At 44.3% G+C, this 16,609-nt stretch overlaps 1 protein-coding gene and 1 non-coding gene across 5 annotated transcripts in view; both read right to left on the reverse strand.

Moving 5' to 3' along the window:
• Positions 1–4,807: 4,807 nt before the first annotated feature.
• PTCD3 (pentatricopeptide repeat domain 3) overlaps positions 4,808–16,609 on the reverse strand; it is a 29,960-nt gene continuing 18,158 nt past the window's right edge. For all 4 annotated transcript variants that reach the window (XM_029231571.1, XM_029231573.1, XM_029231572.1 and 1 more), the window contains 12 exons: positions 15,497–15,641; positions 14,777–14,827; positions 12,587–12,676; positions 12,304–12,332; positions 11,266–11,372; positions 10,275–10,353; positions 10,086–10,176; positions 8,452–8,537; positions 7,829–7,977; positions 6,294–6,335; positions 5,728–5,886; positions 4,808–5,435 (listed from right to left, as the gene is read on the reverse strand). In XM_029231571.1, coding sequence (XP_029087404.1) covers positions 5,339–5,435; positions 5,728–5,886; positions 6,294–6,335; positions 7,829–7,977; positions 8,452–8,537; positions 10,086–10,176; positions 10,275–10,353; positions 11,266–11,372; positions 12,304–12,332; positions 12,587–12,676; positions 14,777–14,827; positions 15,497–15,641 — 1,125 coding nt within the window. In that variant the 3' untranslated portion in view covers positions 4,808–5,338. The remainder of the gene's footprint in view (positions 5,436–5,727; positions 5,887–6,293; positions 6,336–7,828; positions 7,978–8,451; positions 8,538–10,085; positions 10,177–10,274; positions 10,354–11,265; positions 11,373–12,303; positions 12,333–12,586; positions 12,677–14,776; positions 14,828–15,496; positions 15,642–16,609) is intronic.
• On the reverse strand, positions 6,777–6,912 carry LOC114901152. The gene has a single exon (XR_003795034.1). It is a non-coding gene; the product is annotated as a small nucleolar RNA SNORD94 (small nucleolar RNA).

The raw sequence follows: 16,609 nt of genomic DNA on the forward strand, positions 1-16,609 counted from the left end.
CTGAGCAGCTCATCCCTTTGCAAAAAGCATCATTTCTAGTTTGTTGTGTATATGGAAAATCTCCTTGAGAAGCAGAAGTAGCAGAAGTAGCAACTCCTGGGCGCTCAGAGTTGCCAGGCTGTGAACCGGGTTTCAGAAGCCCTAGGCCTGTTCTTGGCTTTGAAGGTCCTAGTGAACTGATTCCTGCTGGTGAAACTCAAGAGGGATGTAAATATAAGCCAAAATGCCAATACATTTATAATTGGAGATATGTCATTCCAGTGATTCAAAGGCACTAGAAATAGTCTGTATCCCAAACTTCGATTGCTACCACAGGGAAAAATAATATTTTATACTGGGATCCAGTACACCCGCACGCACCCTTATATGAATGTATACACGAAACGGTTTCTGGAGCCATTGCTTCTCCTTTCTACTTGCGATGTACTGTGTTCTGGCCTGTGGCACTAGAGAGATGTTGGTGTCTTCTCTACCCACAAATTAATTCCACGGCCCTCAGAGAAGTTCATGGCTCCCGGTTCTGGAACACTGGTAGTTGACCTTGCTCCTTTCTGGTATGTGGACCGTGAATCTCCCCGCTGAAGTGGGGCTGGTGAGCCTGGAGTCTGAAAGGGGTCCAACAGTTTTGTGGTATATCTGCGCTGGATGCTGTAAAACCCAGAGAGCTTGCTTACGTAGTTCACGTCTCCGAAGATGAGAGCCGTTGCCATGGTGGGTAAACATTAGCCGGCGTTTCACCTTTCATGTTTTACTTCATGAAGTTACCGCCAACATATTTTTTCAAAATCATGATTTTTTGTTGAGGGTTTTTTTTTATATATATAAATTTATTTATCGTATTTTATTTTTGGCTGCGTTGGGTCTTCGTCGCGGTGCACGGGCTTCTCATTGCAGTGGCTTCTCTTGTTGCGGAGCATGGGCTCTAGGCGCGTGGGCTTCAGTAGTTGTGGCTCACAGGCTCTAGAGCGCAGGCTCAGTAGTTGTGGCTCACGGGCTCTAGAGCGCAGGCTCAGTAGCTGTGGCGCACGGGCTTAGTTGCTCCACGGCATGTGGGATCTTCCCGGACCAGGGCTCGAACCCACGTCCCCTGCACTGGCAGGCGGATTCTTAACCACTGCGCCACCAGGGAAGTCCTTTTTGTTGAGGTTTATGTGTTCATAAACAGATTATTGAAGAGGCATTTTTATCTGAGCAGCATATCTGGAAATCATGAAAAAGGGTTGTCTGTGTATTTTCTGCAGGCCTATCCCGGCTCCTGATTGTTACATTCAGGTCTGCATGGCGCCTGACGTGGTCCTTTGATTTGGGGGACCCAGTGGTTCGTTTGGCGTTATTAACGGTACTTATGTTCCTCCTAAGTGGATTCTTAATTCAGCACATCTAGTTTCTCTGACTGGAACACACACTTTGTGTGATGTCCTTAATCTCTGCAGGTGGAGGTACTCTCGGTACCTGTGGGCCATTAAGCTTTGACTAGAAGATAATGAGGCTGTTCTAAATTAAGCCTTTCTTCCCTTTGGAATAGCATGAAATTGTAGAATGCATTAACTTGCAAAGCTGACTAACTTATTTGTCATGTTAGAAGCGTTCATAATTTTTATTTTACTCAGGAAATGTGTAAAACATTACAGATTAGAAGGAAGTAAATTTCTCTAGGAGCCCAGGAGTAACTTCCTTCGGATGTGATTATCTGAGCTCACAGGAAGCAAGCAATACTGAGCGGTTTATTTCAGCTCTCTAAATCAAATAACAAAAGCCACTGGCTTTCAATTTTAGTATTCCTTTAGCAAACCTCCCCAACCCTCACTGCATATTGAGAAACCAGATGATGTTGAAAGGGGACTCTGCTTGTCCAGACCCTGATTTTTCTTCCTCATGCCCAGTAAGATTCACATCCTCCTGAGCTATCACTCAGCAACCCCTTAGGTGAAAAGGGCCTTCACTTGGGCCTAAAGAGCCTTTACGTGGGTTCTCAGTTCTACCTTCAAAGGAGGTGGAATCATTAAAACTCTGATATTTGCCTTAATGTTGTTTAAAGTTTCTAAATCAGCAAAGCAAGTAAATGTAAACTTAGGCAGTCTCTTTTTTTAAGGCACGGTACTTCTGTGTTCCTTAGTATTGACTTAAACCCTCTGCTTTCTTAACAGGTTCTGCATAAAAGCAGTCTCCAAGTCCCAAATTAGTTGTCCCACCACTTTTAAAGTAATTTGAACTCAGTGCAGAAGAAAAGATAATTTAACATAAACAGGAAATAAAAAGTGATTACATTTCAGGCAAATCACTCATCAGGTCCAGTGGGCACCATTTACCTGAAGCAGGGCTCGGCTCAGCTCCCCTGGTTTCCTCCCTGCGGATGCATTCAGGGGCTGGGGGATCTGAGAAAGCAGAGGGAGCACTGAGGAGGAGGGGCTTTGCCTGGGCACGCCACCCTTTTCCACAGGGGGTGGTGCCACGGTTTCACTGGTTGGTCCAGGTTAGCTGTACAGACGCTGCCCTGGGGTCTCAGGAAGAAAGAGGAGGGGCTCTGCAGGGACTGTGGGGCACCAGCCAGCAAAGGCGCTGCTGTTGTGGGAAAAGATGGCGCTGGTATCGGCAAAGCTTAGGTTTTCCTGGGGATGAGTTCTATTGTGACCTTCACTTCTCTTGGACGTTCTCAGTTTTCAAGAGTAAAGTCTTGCTGAGCTCTGTAAACTTGGGTTTGATCTCCAGTGTTCCTTCTAAAATCTTCTATAAAGTCCACAGCTATGCAGGTCGGCTAGACAACTTTTTTTTTTAATAAATTTATTTTACTTATTGATTTTTGGCTGCGTTGGGTCTTTGTTGTTGCGCGCGGGCTTTCTCTAGTTGCGGCGAGCGGGGGCTACTCTCCTTGTGGCGCACGGGCTTCTCATTGCGGTGTCTTCTTGTTGTGGAACGTGGGCTCAAGGCGCATGGGCTTCAGTAGTTGTGGCTCACGGGGCTCAGTACTTGTGGCACACGGGCTGAGTTGCTCCGAAGCATGTAGGATCTTCCCGGACCAGGGCTCGAACCCATGTCCCCTGTATTGGCAGGCAGATTCTTAACCACTGTGCCACGAGGGAAGTCCAAGGACAATATCTTGATGTTGAAGGTGATCATATGGGTGATGGTTACTTTGTCCAGGAAAGGCCCTAGACAACATTCCTTTAGAGGTTAGGCTCCTTCCTGGGCCAGGCTGGAGACTCCTTCACCTCCACTTTGTGTACCTTACATTTGCTCACTCCATGTCCTAGCACACTGCCTTAATCAACCGAATAAAGTATGCCCATTTCTCGGGTAAACTGCCACTCTACCACTGAGATCTAATTAAATGATTCTGTAAACCTTGCCCTGCCCATCCACACTCCTGGTGACTGCCATCTTACAGCACGTCCTTTTACCAGCAGTAAAATAACTTACATCGCCATCAGGTACACTCATACGTGTTTATCAATATGCATATGTCTGTGGTGCTGTAAGAATGTCACACAACGTGAGCGTATGCAACGCACTTCATCTTCTAATCCATCTCATTCGAATATTCTAGCCATCATCTGCCAAAACCGCTTCCAACCTGCAGTTTGAAAGACGGAAGACGGTCCATTTTATTAAGGGCGCTCATGCTCCGTTGGACCAAACCAAATTGATGATGATAGGTCATTAACTTTGGCATAGAAAAACAGAACACCTTATACTATTAGAGGCTAAAGAGAGAATGGAGACCAGTCCTACAGGCCTTCCTTAATTTTTTTCTGAAAAGCTGGAAGCAGTTATTTTGCCCAGAATAGGAATCTGCAGTGTCTGTAGCACAGAGTTAAGACCACATGGCCACAACATCACCCACTTGGAAAGTCCACTACAAATTCATGTGCCATCAGCCCAGATGGACCTTTCCCCCATCAACGCCATAGCTGCAAAGCACGATGCTGAGGACTGTTCTCTGGCTGGATTCCCCGGCAATGCAAGTGTTCTGCATCTGTAAGGATTGCACTGAATGCATACTCGGCCCAGAAGAATCAGCCATTTCCAGGTGCTGATGAACCAGAGGGAAAGGGAGGGGTCAAGTTTACAGAAGCTTCCAGGCAGCCAAGTTCTCTTTGCAGGTTTTAAGGCAAGATCAGAGGCTAATCTGCCCTACCTATCCCTTTTGCTCATTTGCTATGTCAAGGGGCTACTGGGGCGATGCACATGAATACTTAAGTAGCTAGTTGCTGTCATTTCCCCTGCCCTCTGTCTCTCACTTAGATGTCTTAAATTCTGGTGATCTAGGAGAAAACATGAGTCAATACTTAGGTTTCTGAGGATGTATGACTGGGTCCTGGCCAGAGGATAGCCAAATGGAGATGGGGACAGGCACATGTCACAGACACATGTACAATACAGTAGCCCATAAATGGCAACCCCGGCAGGGTAAGGATGAAGTTGCTCATCCGAGGAGAACTCCTGGGATGCCTGGGTAAATCTGGCAATCAGATTATGAGCTAAGCAGCCTGCGCTAGAAACCCTTGTGAAGCTCCTGCAAGCCTCACAAGTTCCTGTTTGCTTCCCATACCACTTGCAAGTCATGGGAGAGGCTGGAGTAGAGGTTCTTGACCTACTCGATTACCAGCAATACACAATTATGTCAAGAAGATACTTCAATCCTCTTGTCGTCACATACATTTAGGCCACTTTAAGTACAGCACAACTGAAGGTGCCAGCACTCACACAGAGAGAAAGGGGGAGATGAAACTCTCTCGTGCAAGCCCCAAGCCTAGTGGGAGGCTATGGGCTGTTTTATAAAAATAATGGAAATGCATACATACATACCTCAGTTACAGTATTTATTTCCAGTCTTCATCGTCCCAGCTGTGCAGCCTGAACTCCTGACGTCGTTTAATCAGTTCTAAGGTTAATAATTTCCCACATATAAATATCCCTGAACGTGGCTACTACTGACCCAGTATCAACTGTGATGTAATTGAACAAAAACTTCCTTTAGACGCTTTCTGAGTTGGAGGAAGTGTCAGGTCATAGCATCAGCCAACAAAGGCTACAGTCCCCAATGGGGGAGGGGCAAACCACACCGACATCAGCTGACAAACACTGCAGTTGTGCGGAGCTTAACATCACAACGTGTGTCCAAAGAAATGAAAATGGTAGTGCCCCTTCTGTTCACGTGGTAACCCTGGCATGGATGGTTTAGTTCAGGAATTAAACGTAAACAAGTAAGCGTTGTTATCAAGATTCACCAAATCTGTATTCTCTTGTTTTCTTCACATTACAATTAAATACTAACATCTCAGTTCTCAAGTGTAATCACAACAGCCATGCTAGGCCACAGTAGCTCCTGATTCGACTTTTATTTGCCTTCACCGACGTCGCTTTCGCTGTCACTGTCACTGCTGCTGTCACTGTCGCTGTCACTGGTCAATGCAGTTAGATCTCCCAGGGCTTCCCTGTAAGAAAAATAAATGGGAGGGTTACACTGCAACTCAGGCTCGGGGCTGGGGGACTCTGCAGCTGCACTAAAGCAACAAAGGAAAAGGTTCCAACCAGCAAATAAACCTATAGGCCTCCCTGACCTTTATGACAAACGAAAAATTTCGTTAAACCAATACATCCTGACTTTCTGCAAGGAAAGGAAGTTCAGGGGGTAGAAAGCTACAAACATCTGAATGGGCAGACAGACAAATGGTCTGCTCCATTTTCATAACTTTCCTTGATGGTGATGATACAGGACCCACTTACTTCTGCTCCTGGCTGAGGGTGAAGTCAGCCATTAGTCTCTGGGTGAGGCTCTCACAAATAGGTAAGCTGAAGGCACCTGCCAGCTTCACTATCTCAATGGCCTGGGCAGGGCTGCCGGATGCTTTTGCACTGTCCATAAACTCATTCAGCAACTCATTCCTGTGAAAGGCAAAAATGTCAACATTCCCCAACTAAACCCCTCAAAGATTTACGTACAAAATCTAGTATCTTACAAAGATCAGTCGTAAAATCCTCAACAGTAGCTTTGCAGACAGTTACATGGAGTCTAACTTTAAAAGGCCAAATAAATAATGAACACTGGTTCATTACGCCTTCACTGAGGATCCAGCGTGCTGTCATCACTGAGCACAGGTAGAAAAAAACAGTGTTGCCTCAGGATGCCTTAGATGGTAGGAGTGACCGATCACCCACCTGCCTAACAGAAAAGTACCCAATCGCCATGGCTGAGGTATGTGAGGAAATTCCAACCCCCTTCCCCCAATAAGAGTTAAACGCATGTGGCTAATCCAGGATGTCCCCAGGCAGCCCTGTTAACTTGAACTTACCCAGGGATCTTATTATGTTTCCTGAAAAGCCCCAGCATTTTCCTGTTCAAGATGAGATAGGAAAAAGATTATGAATACTAATAGAACAGAAGGCAACCGAATGACCATAGCTTTTCTCCTGGACTCAGAGACCAAGTGTCCTCCCTGACAAGCAGAGGGGAAGCTCCTGGAGACACGTCTGTGAGCTCCACCAGCTCCCAGCCCTATCTTCCCATCAGAATCACCCCAGGTGCCTCAGCCCCCTCTTCCCAAACTTCATATATGCACATTGCATTACAAATTTCAAAGGCAAATCTGCTTTGTTGCCAGCGTTGAGAATTGCTGGGGCATATCCTCCTCCAGAGGATCACTTCAGTCCCCCCAGGGAGAGAATGTATGATATTATGTGGGCAGTGGGAAGAGAGGGACGCAAATACAATTTGATCTCTTTCCTCTTACAATCCAGTGTGAGCTCAGTGTGTCCTAAAACGACGTTATGAAGAGCAGGCTCAGATTAAGGCATCAGTCTCATGTAAGTGCTTGCCGTCATCCTGCCACACGCAGAACAAAGGACAAACACATACACTCAGCTCCCATGATCAGCTGAGGTCCGTACCCCTGCGCCAATCATCACAGCCTGATTCATAACAAGCGTGTGTTAACCTGCCCTAGTCGACAAGTCCAAGCATCAAACGTTTGTCAGCAGCTGTGTAGCCGGCTGTGTGATTCGCCACCAGTTACGATCAGAGGCAGCAAAGCCTTCAGCAGCCTTTCGTGGAGAGAGCAAACACCCACACCGTGGACTGACCATCATGTTCAAATTAAGGTCCTCTCTAGTGAACAGCCAGGCACAACAAGCCCTGTCACTGGCTCTTAACACCAACACACGGTTATATCCAAAACAATACACATCGGAACCGCCCCTAGCAAGGACTCTCACTGACTTCTCCACTTTTGGAAAAACGACTATGCATAACGTCTCTATTCACAGTTAAACACCAGAAATTAGTATGTGAGTGAAGTGCGGATGAACACACAGAACTAGAATACAGTGGCACAAACCAAAGACAGGTTCTAGTCAAGGCCAGGTTTAGTAAACTGGTAAAATGCCAGGTTCCGGAAGTCCCAGTACACAGCCCACATTTTAAGCTGGGGGGTGGGGTGGGGGGGAGAAGCATCCATGAGATGACTTGAATAAACCAAATGACCAAAACATTTTCAAAATTAAGATTCTCTAATCACTTTGTTCTACTTAAGTGAACGGAGAAGTGACTCGCCCACAAATACAGAAAACAAAAACGGAAAGAGAATGAGCCCACTGAACCACACCTTCTCTTAAACACATCATGTATACTGGTTCCTCTTCCCCAAGTTTGCTTTTTTAGTTGGTATTTGGAAATTCCTATAGAAAACACAGTACGTAGAAAACTCGTTTGTCTCCTGATAAACTCCAGAGTGTGCAGCCAAATTAGAGGAACTCTAATGACCGGGTAAAAGTTCTCTGAGATCCAAGTACAGATGCTTCCAGTGACATGTGTGGCATGTACTGTACTCACCAGGCTTCCTGGGTTCTCCCGGCCCTTAAGAAGAGGACGGCTATGTGGTTCAGAGAGCTGGCCAGCCAACTGGGAGCCGTCTGTCTGGCATCCTGGCTTTCATAAGTCGATTTGATATCTGCAGCACAGTCAGCAAACGCCACCTGCAGCTGAGACGCTCTGAGAGTCAGCAGAAATGCCCAACTGGTTTTATGAGAATTTAAGTTCGGGAGACTCCATAGGACCATTAAAATTTTTAAGCAATGCATTTTACCGTTGGAACACATCACATGTACAGCACACAGTAATACAGTATTTAAGAAAAAAAAAAAAAAAAAAAGCAAAGCACTCTGCCCTGGGGTAATAATGGGATCAGCCACATATTTCAAATCCAACTATGGGTTTTCTTTTTAGAGAGAAATTTACAAGAAGCAAGCTGCTATTAATTGTCAGGATCGAGAGGATCCATTTTCATGCTGCTTGCTTCGGGCTAGAGGAATAAGAGTGACTTTAGATGGCAGAATTCTCCACAATGATAGGTAAAACCATGGAAATGACCCTCACCGGCTGTCAGTATTAGAGGATACACTGGTTAGTATACATCTGATAACGACAGCAAAACCTGAGTGTCAACACAAGCCTACCTCTGGTGGGTGCCGATCCCTTGCCATGAGCATCAGAATCTCTTCTTTTAGGTCACGGCGAAAAGTATGACCATATTCTTTACTATCTTGAAACAAAAAAGAAAAGAGTGAGAAGTGATCACTGGCATGTAAAATCAAGACTCTCTGGCTGGCCTTTGTCCACCGTCAGCAGTCACCCATATTTTTTTGGAGGGGTGAACATACACTGCTGACATGTATTCCAGGATTCCAGAAAACTAGCAGGATGATTCATGGTAGGAAAGGACAAATGAGCAGTGAAAGCCAGCACCAGTAACGTGCTCCCAGGCAAGCGTTAACACGGCACGTGCACCACACTCCAGCAGCCACCAGCTCCACGCGGTTCTACAGCACGCGGGAATCGTCAGTAGTCCTTGTACACCATCATTAGAGCAGCCTTGTAAGGTAGGAGGGCAGGGCTATAGTCTCTGTCTCAAGGCAACTTGAGGCAGACAGAAGCTGATTCTATGACCAGTCACCTAGTGGATGAGACACAGCATTTTCTGCAGCCAGTTTACACACACCCACAGTCACGGCTGTTTCTTAGAAACCTGAGTATCACTGACTGGTTAGCTTTTTTTTTTTAAATTTATTTATTTAACTTATTTTAAAATTTTTGGCTGCGCTGGGTCTTCGTTGCTGCGTGCGGGCTTTCTCTAGCTGTGGCGAGCGGGGTCTACTCTTCCTTGCGGTGCGTGGGCTTCTCATTGCGGTGGCTTCTCTTGTCGCGGAGCATGGGCTCTAGGTGCTCGGGTGTCAGCAGTTGTGGTACGCGGGCTCTAGAGCGCAGGCTCAACAGTTGTGGCGCACAGGCTTACTTGCTCTGTGGCATGTGGGCTCTTCCCGGACCAGGGATTGAACCCATGTCCCCTGTACTGGCAGGCGGATTCTTAACCACTGTGCCACCAGAGAAGCCCCTGGTTAGCTACTGAAGCACAGTGATGCAACATGATATAGAGGAACGAACAGCACAGGCTTCGGGGGTTGATATTTTGGGTGTCCCAGGTAATTAACACTGATGTCACACAACTGCACAAAACCCAGCCTTTTCTTGTCACAAAGGAACCAATTTAGGTCTTTTCCACTACACTGTCACTCATGCAATCCAATATGTAACATGAGAAAATGACCCTGAAGTAGACCTCAACTACTGCATTCAATTTAGTCAAAAATGGAAGTTTTTGGGACTTCCCTGGTGGCACAGTGGTTAAGAATCTGCCGGCCAACGTAGGCGACACGGGTTTGAGCCCTGGTCCGGGAAAATCTCACATGCCGCGGAGCAACTAAGCCCGTGCGCCACAACTACTGAGCCTGTGCTCTAGAGCCCGCGAGCCACAACTACTGAAGCCCGCATGCCTAGAGCCCATGCTCCGCAACAAGAGAAGCCACTGCAATGAGAAGACCGCACACCGCAACGAAGAGCAGGCCCCTCTCGCTGCAACTACAGAAAGCCCGCGCACAGCAAGGAAGACCCAAACAAAGCCAAAACATAAATAAAGAGTAGTAATACATTTTTAAAAAAAAAGGAAGTTTTCTTCCCTAACAGTGTTAACATGCTTGTTAATCAAAACATAAGACAAAATGAGATGGGTCGGGACACATAAGCTGAAACTGACCTTTCCAGATCTGAGGAATCAATTCTAGCCGATTGGCCACATCTAATGCTTGGAGAAGATCTATCAGTGTTTGGGAATGTGGAAAGAATACCTGATTCAGAAAAATACAAATACATTTTTTAAGTATTACTCAGCAAAGACAACCACAAACATCTACAATGATAAATGGTAAGTAATGAATCATCTTACTGAAGGTATCAGGTCCTTATACCACTTCAAGGTGACATCAATCTGTTCCATTAGACAAAGCAAACCAAAGAACTTGGAACTGTAATGGAGGAAGCAAGCATGTTTAGTTTGAAACCCGTGCTTAATTAGGGAGTGATTAAAGTACAGCACAGTCATATGATGACGCGTTACACAGAATTTAAAGACAATACGGTACACACAATTTCAAGTTACACAGGCCAATGCTTGACCCAGGAGGTGCCGCTAACTGTGCTTTCTGGACTTCCCAGTTAACGCCTTCTAATCCTCAACCGGTCACTGATGCCACCTCCTGGTTATACTCTCAGCTCATGGTGAGGAGAGAGTGGATCTCCTATTCATTGTAAAAGCGTTCAACGTAAAGCGAGGATTTGGACCACATAGAAGAGGACCATCACACACCTATAAACAGTCTGCCTCCTTAAGTTCTGGTTTTTCTCTGCTTAAAAGCAAACCCATTTAAGGAGTCTCTTTGGGCTCCAACATGTTCATCTTCAAAAACAAATAAGGCTGCGATGAAATCTTTAGGGACCCACCCTCCTATGAATTCAAAAACATAAAATAGGAGGGTTTACAGGGAAAAGATATATGGATTTAAAGTGTTACAGGGATGTCCCTGGCAGTCTAGTGGTTAAGACTCCACGCTTCCACTGCAGGGGTTGCGGGATAGATCCCTGGTCATGGAACTAACACCCTGCACGCTGTGTGGTGAAAAAGCAAAAAACAAACAACAACAAAACCCCCCAAAGTGTCACAAATAAAAACAGCTTAAAAGATACACAGCAGACATCTCAGTCTGACGAATCAGTTTTACCACTGCTTGACTCTTCAAGTGTTCAATTAACTTACACTGTTAAGTCAGGGTCAAGCTGCCTAAAATTAGGCCGCCAACAGCCTCCCACTGGCAGAACTGACAACTGGTTGCATACAGGTGCTCCGTTAATGCAGAAGGATACATTTCCAATACACTTACTAGTAGAAATTACGCCGATGATCCGGTCCAATGAATTTCCGGTTGTCTCCAGTGTTTAAAAGGTCATGGACCTGGTAAGCAAGTTCTAGGTCTCTGAGAGATGAGCACTGAAAATTTACAAGTAGTAAATAAGCATCATTCTGCGATCCTTATCAGCCAAACAGTGGCTCATTACATAAAGAGCTCATTATATCAAGAAAATAAGTACAGTTACCTGCGGAAACATCTATGCTGATTTAACATTATTATTGGTTGACAGCAAATGAATTACAAGAAAATGGGGGGGAGGGAGGAATCAAAACAAATCACCAAGTTCTGTGAAATTTACAACAAAATAACCTTAATCTAGTAATTATACCTATATTTAGTAACTATATGAAAACACCTGGTTGCCATGCACAAAACAGCTGGAGTGCTCACTCCAGCAGCACTATACTGGCAAAAAACCCATGAAATAACTCCAAAACCCACCCACAGGAGAAGTCCTTCCCTCCTGTGAAATAACTGTACTGCTGTCAACAAACAAGATAACATGGAAATGAGTCTGGATGTGCATGTCTGAATAACCAAAGGAGAAAACCTGGAAGGACACTCACTAAAATGTAAAGCAATTGTCCTTAGGGAATAATATATATATAATAATATATATCCTTAGGGAATAATAGGATATGCTAATTCATTCTGAAACTGCTTGAAAATTTTCCTATGATTAGCATGATAAGATGAAAAACCAAACTTAAAAACCATCAATTTAAAAAGTTACCAATAGGCAAATATGAAATACTCTGAAACCCTACTTTCAAACCTTACTTTCTGAAGAAAGATATGAAAACAGAAAATGTATACAATAAACACACGGCAGGAATGTTGTGATTTTGTAGAGATTTAAGAGGAATGAAAAATTAGAACTAAAGACATGAATATAAGTGTCAGGAAGTGAAAGAATCAGGGAGAATCCCCCCACCTCCCCAATGATGAATTTAGGAGATGGATAGAAGAAAAAAGGAAAACAAAAGTTAAGCAAGAAATTGTACTTACAACCCTCATGGCTGACTGAAAAAACATATCTGAAAATCAAAGTTCACAAGAGTCTTGGTTACTATGGATAAAACGTTTTCAAGTCAGTAACATTAATAAAAATCCTGGCAACAAAACTCGTAACGTGTAAGACAAACCTAACGGCGTAAAAACTCAGGAGGGAAAGCACAGGAAGCGTACAGCTTCCAAGAATTACTAAGCTAAATTAAACCCTGTCCTCATCACAAGGCTCTAATACCCGGCAGTCAGGAAAACAGGGCTCTCTGGCAATTTCTGTACATACCGTCATCCGGGTCCTTTGGAGAAAATTTCTTTCCCATTAATTCATTCATGATGTCATAGATGATGAGGGACGATCCTTTTGAAGGGTTTTCTGCAGAACAAGAAGGCAACTGGGTTTTCTCATGAGTCCACTTCCTGTACAACCACCGGGTGTGCAGAACTAGTCCTAAGGCCGCATTTCTCCTTCCTCCACCCAAGGCATGGAGCTGGCCGGGCACATCCCTGCTCGAGCAACGAGCGCACCCTCTGCACAGAGTGCAGCTCTCCCCAAGACCTGGGACAGTTACAGGTGCTCCCAACAGAGACTCCACCCGTCCTTCATAGGCTCCTCACAAAGTCGACTTGCATTGAAACGGGAGACAGACAGACCCTCACTAAGCCTGCATACTTAGAAAGCAAACACGTTTTTGCTAATAAACATTTGCGCTCCTTTTAAATATAACCAGGATGAGAGCCAAGAAAAAGAAAACTGTAGAATTAAAATGCACCTATGACATTTCCAGTTAAACATTTCACATTATTAATCCACATCCCTTCCCTTATCCATATGCAAGTGATAATATACTTTCCATGACAGCACAGATGTACTTTTGAAGTTCCTCAAGCATGTTTTCATTTGTTAGCAATCCTAATTATTCTGTTAGTTTTATAATAACCTATTTTATATGTATCATTTCTTCATTATTTTAGGCTTTCTCCTTTGGGTAAATTCCTAGAAATTATTATTACAGGCAACCAATTTATATCCCTCAGACACACCAACACTCCTCCCCTCACAGTCCTGGGTATTACTTAGGAAGCACAAGTACCAATGACTTTAGTTAGCAACGGAACCAAAGTGATATGTGATGTTGAGGAGAAATGGAATAGGCTTTGGGGTCAGAAATAATAGTTGCAGCAAAATGACACCAAAGTTGAATAAAATTTTGGAAGACAGAATTACCATGGAAACCGTTTACCTGTCTTCAAGATAAAAGTTAACTGCCCTTACTTCCCGACAGGTGAGAATGTGAATTTTGTAAAACTAGCCCTCCAAAACAGATAATCAAGGTTTTCTGTTGTTTTCACACATAAAGTCTACCACAGGACAGAAGGACTAGAATTGTCATTTCTGAACCCAGAGGTTCTTTCTCAGGTTGGGGCAAATGGATAGGGAGTGCCTACTACCTGCCTTCCAAGCACAGGACAGGACACTGTGCATAATTCATTTCATCATTACACCGTGATGGCATCACTCAGGTAAGGTATCCAGTTCCTTCTGACACAGGTGGTAAATGGTAGAGGTGAAATTTCAACTCAGGTGTGCCTTGCTCCAAAGTCCATTCAATAGAGCACAGCTGACCTAAAACTAGGTGACAAACAGAGCCTCAAGGTTCTCCCATGAGGTTGCAAAAGAAAGTTAAGGTTACTGTGGGGCAGCACCGTCCAGCAGCTTTCTGCAAGGATGGGAATGCTCTGCACCTGCATCGCTGAACATGTAGCCAGCAGCTACAAGCGGCTACTGGGCACTAATGCCATGAAGGAATTTTTAATTTTATTTCATTTTAATTAAATAGCCATGTGTGGCTAAGTGGCTACTGTATTGGACAGCACAGCTCTGGAGAGCAAAAGGAACTCCAGACTAGTTTCTCCTGACAAAAACTGTACACCATCCTTTCTTTTCTTAAAAAAAATTATTATTTAATTATTTCTGGCTGCATTGGGTCTTCGTTGCTACACACAGGCTTTCTCTACTTGCGGCGTGCGGGTGCTACTCTTCGTTGCGGTGCGCGGGCTTCTCATTGCGGTGGCTTTTCTTGTTGCGGAGCATGGGCTCTAGGCGCATGGGTTCAGTAGTTGTAGCTCACGGGCTCTAGAGCGCAGGCTCAGTAGTTGTGGCGCATGGGCCTAGTTGCCCCGTGGCATGTGGGATCTTCCCGGACCAGGGCTTGAACCCGTGTCCCCTGCATTGGCAGGCGGGTTGTTAACCACTGTGCCACCAGGGAAGCCCCCCCATCCTTGTTAGTACATTTAATGACCTCCCTGCCCTCCAGCTCAAGTTTTACAGCACAAACAAGATGTTACTCCCCTCAAGAATAACGGTTTGCTCAGGCTGTAGACGACGTTATTTTGTGAACTGTCTAGTCTGAATTCATAAGCAGTGAAGTTAGCCTAATTTCTGCATAAATGAGTAGCGTAATGACATACATACCATGTTGGTAAAACAGCTGAATAATATAGTGATACGTTGCAAGCGAGGGTTCTATTACCAGGTACATAGAGGAAAAAAATAAAATAAGTCAAAACACAGCTATACAAAATACAGCTCACTGATGCACACTGAACTAAAAATGTATTAATGTTGGCATTTAAGTAAAAGATACATTTCTGTTCCTCTGAACAAAGACATTTGCTAACTCATATGATCAATGTAAAGATGGAAAGGTGTCAGAGATTGAATCCCTCTTAGAAAGTCCAGACACCTATTACAGCCAATGCACAATGAGTTTCATTTAAGAAAACTAAGGCATACCAAAGTGAATTGATTCCCAAAACATCCTTCAATAAAGTAATTACTGAAAAATATACAACACACTAGCACACAATTGGGTTCAAATACTTAATTATGCTAGAAAATGTCATGAGTTTAAAACCAGCCAACTGTAGGAGAACAATTCTCCCTAGAATTAAGAAATCCATAAAAAAGTACCTAAAATACTAAAAGAATGTACCTTCCTATAAACAACACAAAGATGATAAAAGAGTTCCCATCATAGTAAATACACGTAATTAAAATGTGCCAAATGGTGGAAAGGAAATTCCCAACATACTATGTAAACAGCAAGAGTTTACAGTCTCTCTTTTGCTTGTCTGGACCTGAAACCTCTGGTCAGCACTGTCTTCAGTGAGGGACACTAGGACACATCCTCACCTATTCCAATGGCTTTCATTTCCCGTAAGGTCTGTAAGGCTGGCAGTTTTCCAATTGCATGAAATCGTCGGAGACATTTCAGAATAGTATTAAAAGTCTGTAGGTTGGGTTTCACGTTCTGTGCAACCATTTGTTTCAACAGGTCCTAGTTGAATCAAAAGCAGGAAGTATTTTTTATGCCTGGTAGGTAATTTATCCAATAAACTAATGTAACATACTAAAAAAGACTTGGGCTCTCTGCCTATGTTTAAAGTAGATTAATAAATACATCCCCAATTTCAGAATTATCTAGTAACTAGCAGGACCAGTAACTCTGCCCCTTAGAGAAGCCCCTCCATCAGTTACCCTGACAGCATGTGATCAAGGTGTCCAACTGTCTTTAGCGGCCCAGTGAGTTTGAGACTGAAGCAAGAGAGCAGACTAGAATGGATTGCGTTTTTTCCTTTTTTACATGCGCAGTATGGTATAACACGGTTTCTATTCCTGTCACTTCAATCCAGTGATTTCAATCTTTTTAAAAAATTAATTTATTTTATTTTTCGCTGTATTGGGTCTTTGTTGCTGCTGTGGGCTTTCTTTAGTTTTGGAAAGCGGGGGCTACTCTTCGTTGCGGTGCACGGGCTTCTCATTGCAGTGGCTTCTCTTGTTGTGCAGCACAGGCTCTAGGCACGCAGGCTTCAGTAGTTGTGGCACGTGGACTCAGTAGTTGTGGCTCAAGGGTTCTAGAGCACAGGCTCAGTAGTTGTGGCGCACGGGCTTAGTTGCTCTGCGGCATGTGGGATCTTCCTGGACCAGGGCTCGAACCTGTGTCCCCTGCATTGGCAGGCGGATTCTTAACCATTGTGCCACCAGGGAAGCCCCTCAATTTTTGAAATCTTAGCTAATAAATTTTTTCAATAAATGTGTCTCATTTTAATGAAAAAACCATTATGAGAAATAAGTGAATAGAGCAACCCAGGTCTTCCTGGATTCGAGCTGTATGCTTGGGTCACATGTCAGATACACCTACATAAACTACAGGGTTGCTGGAAGGGTGTGAACAGGTCACCATGAGCTGAACGCCCAGCACAGTGACTGCCATGAAGATGCTCAGTGAATGCTGTCTCCAACCCA

Source organism: Monodon monoceros, unplaced genomic scaffold (assembly GCF_005190385.1).
Source record: "Monodon monoceros isolate NGI ecotype Baffin Bay Population unplaced genomic scaffold, NGI_Narwhal_1 Super_Scaffold_19, whole genome shotgun sequence".
NCBI lineage: Eukaryota > Metazoa > Chordata > Mammalia > Artiodactyla > Monodontidae > Monodon > Monodon monoceros.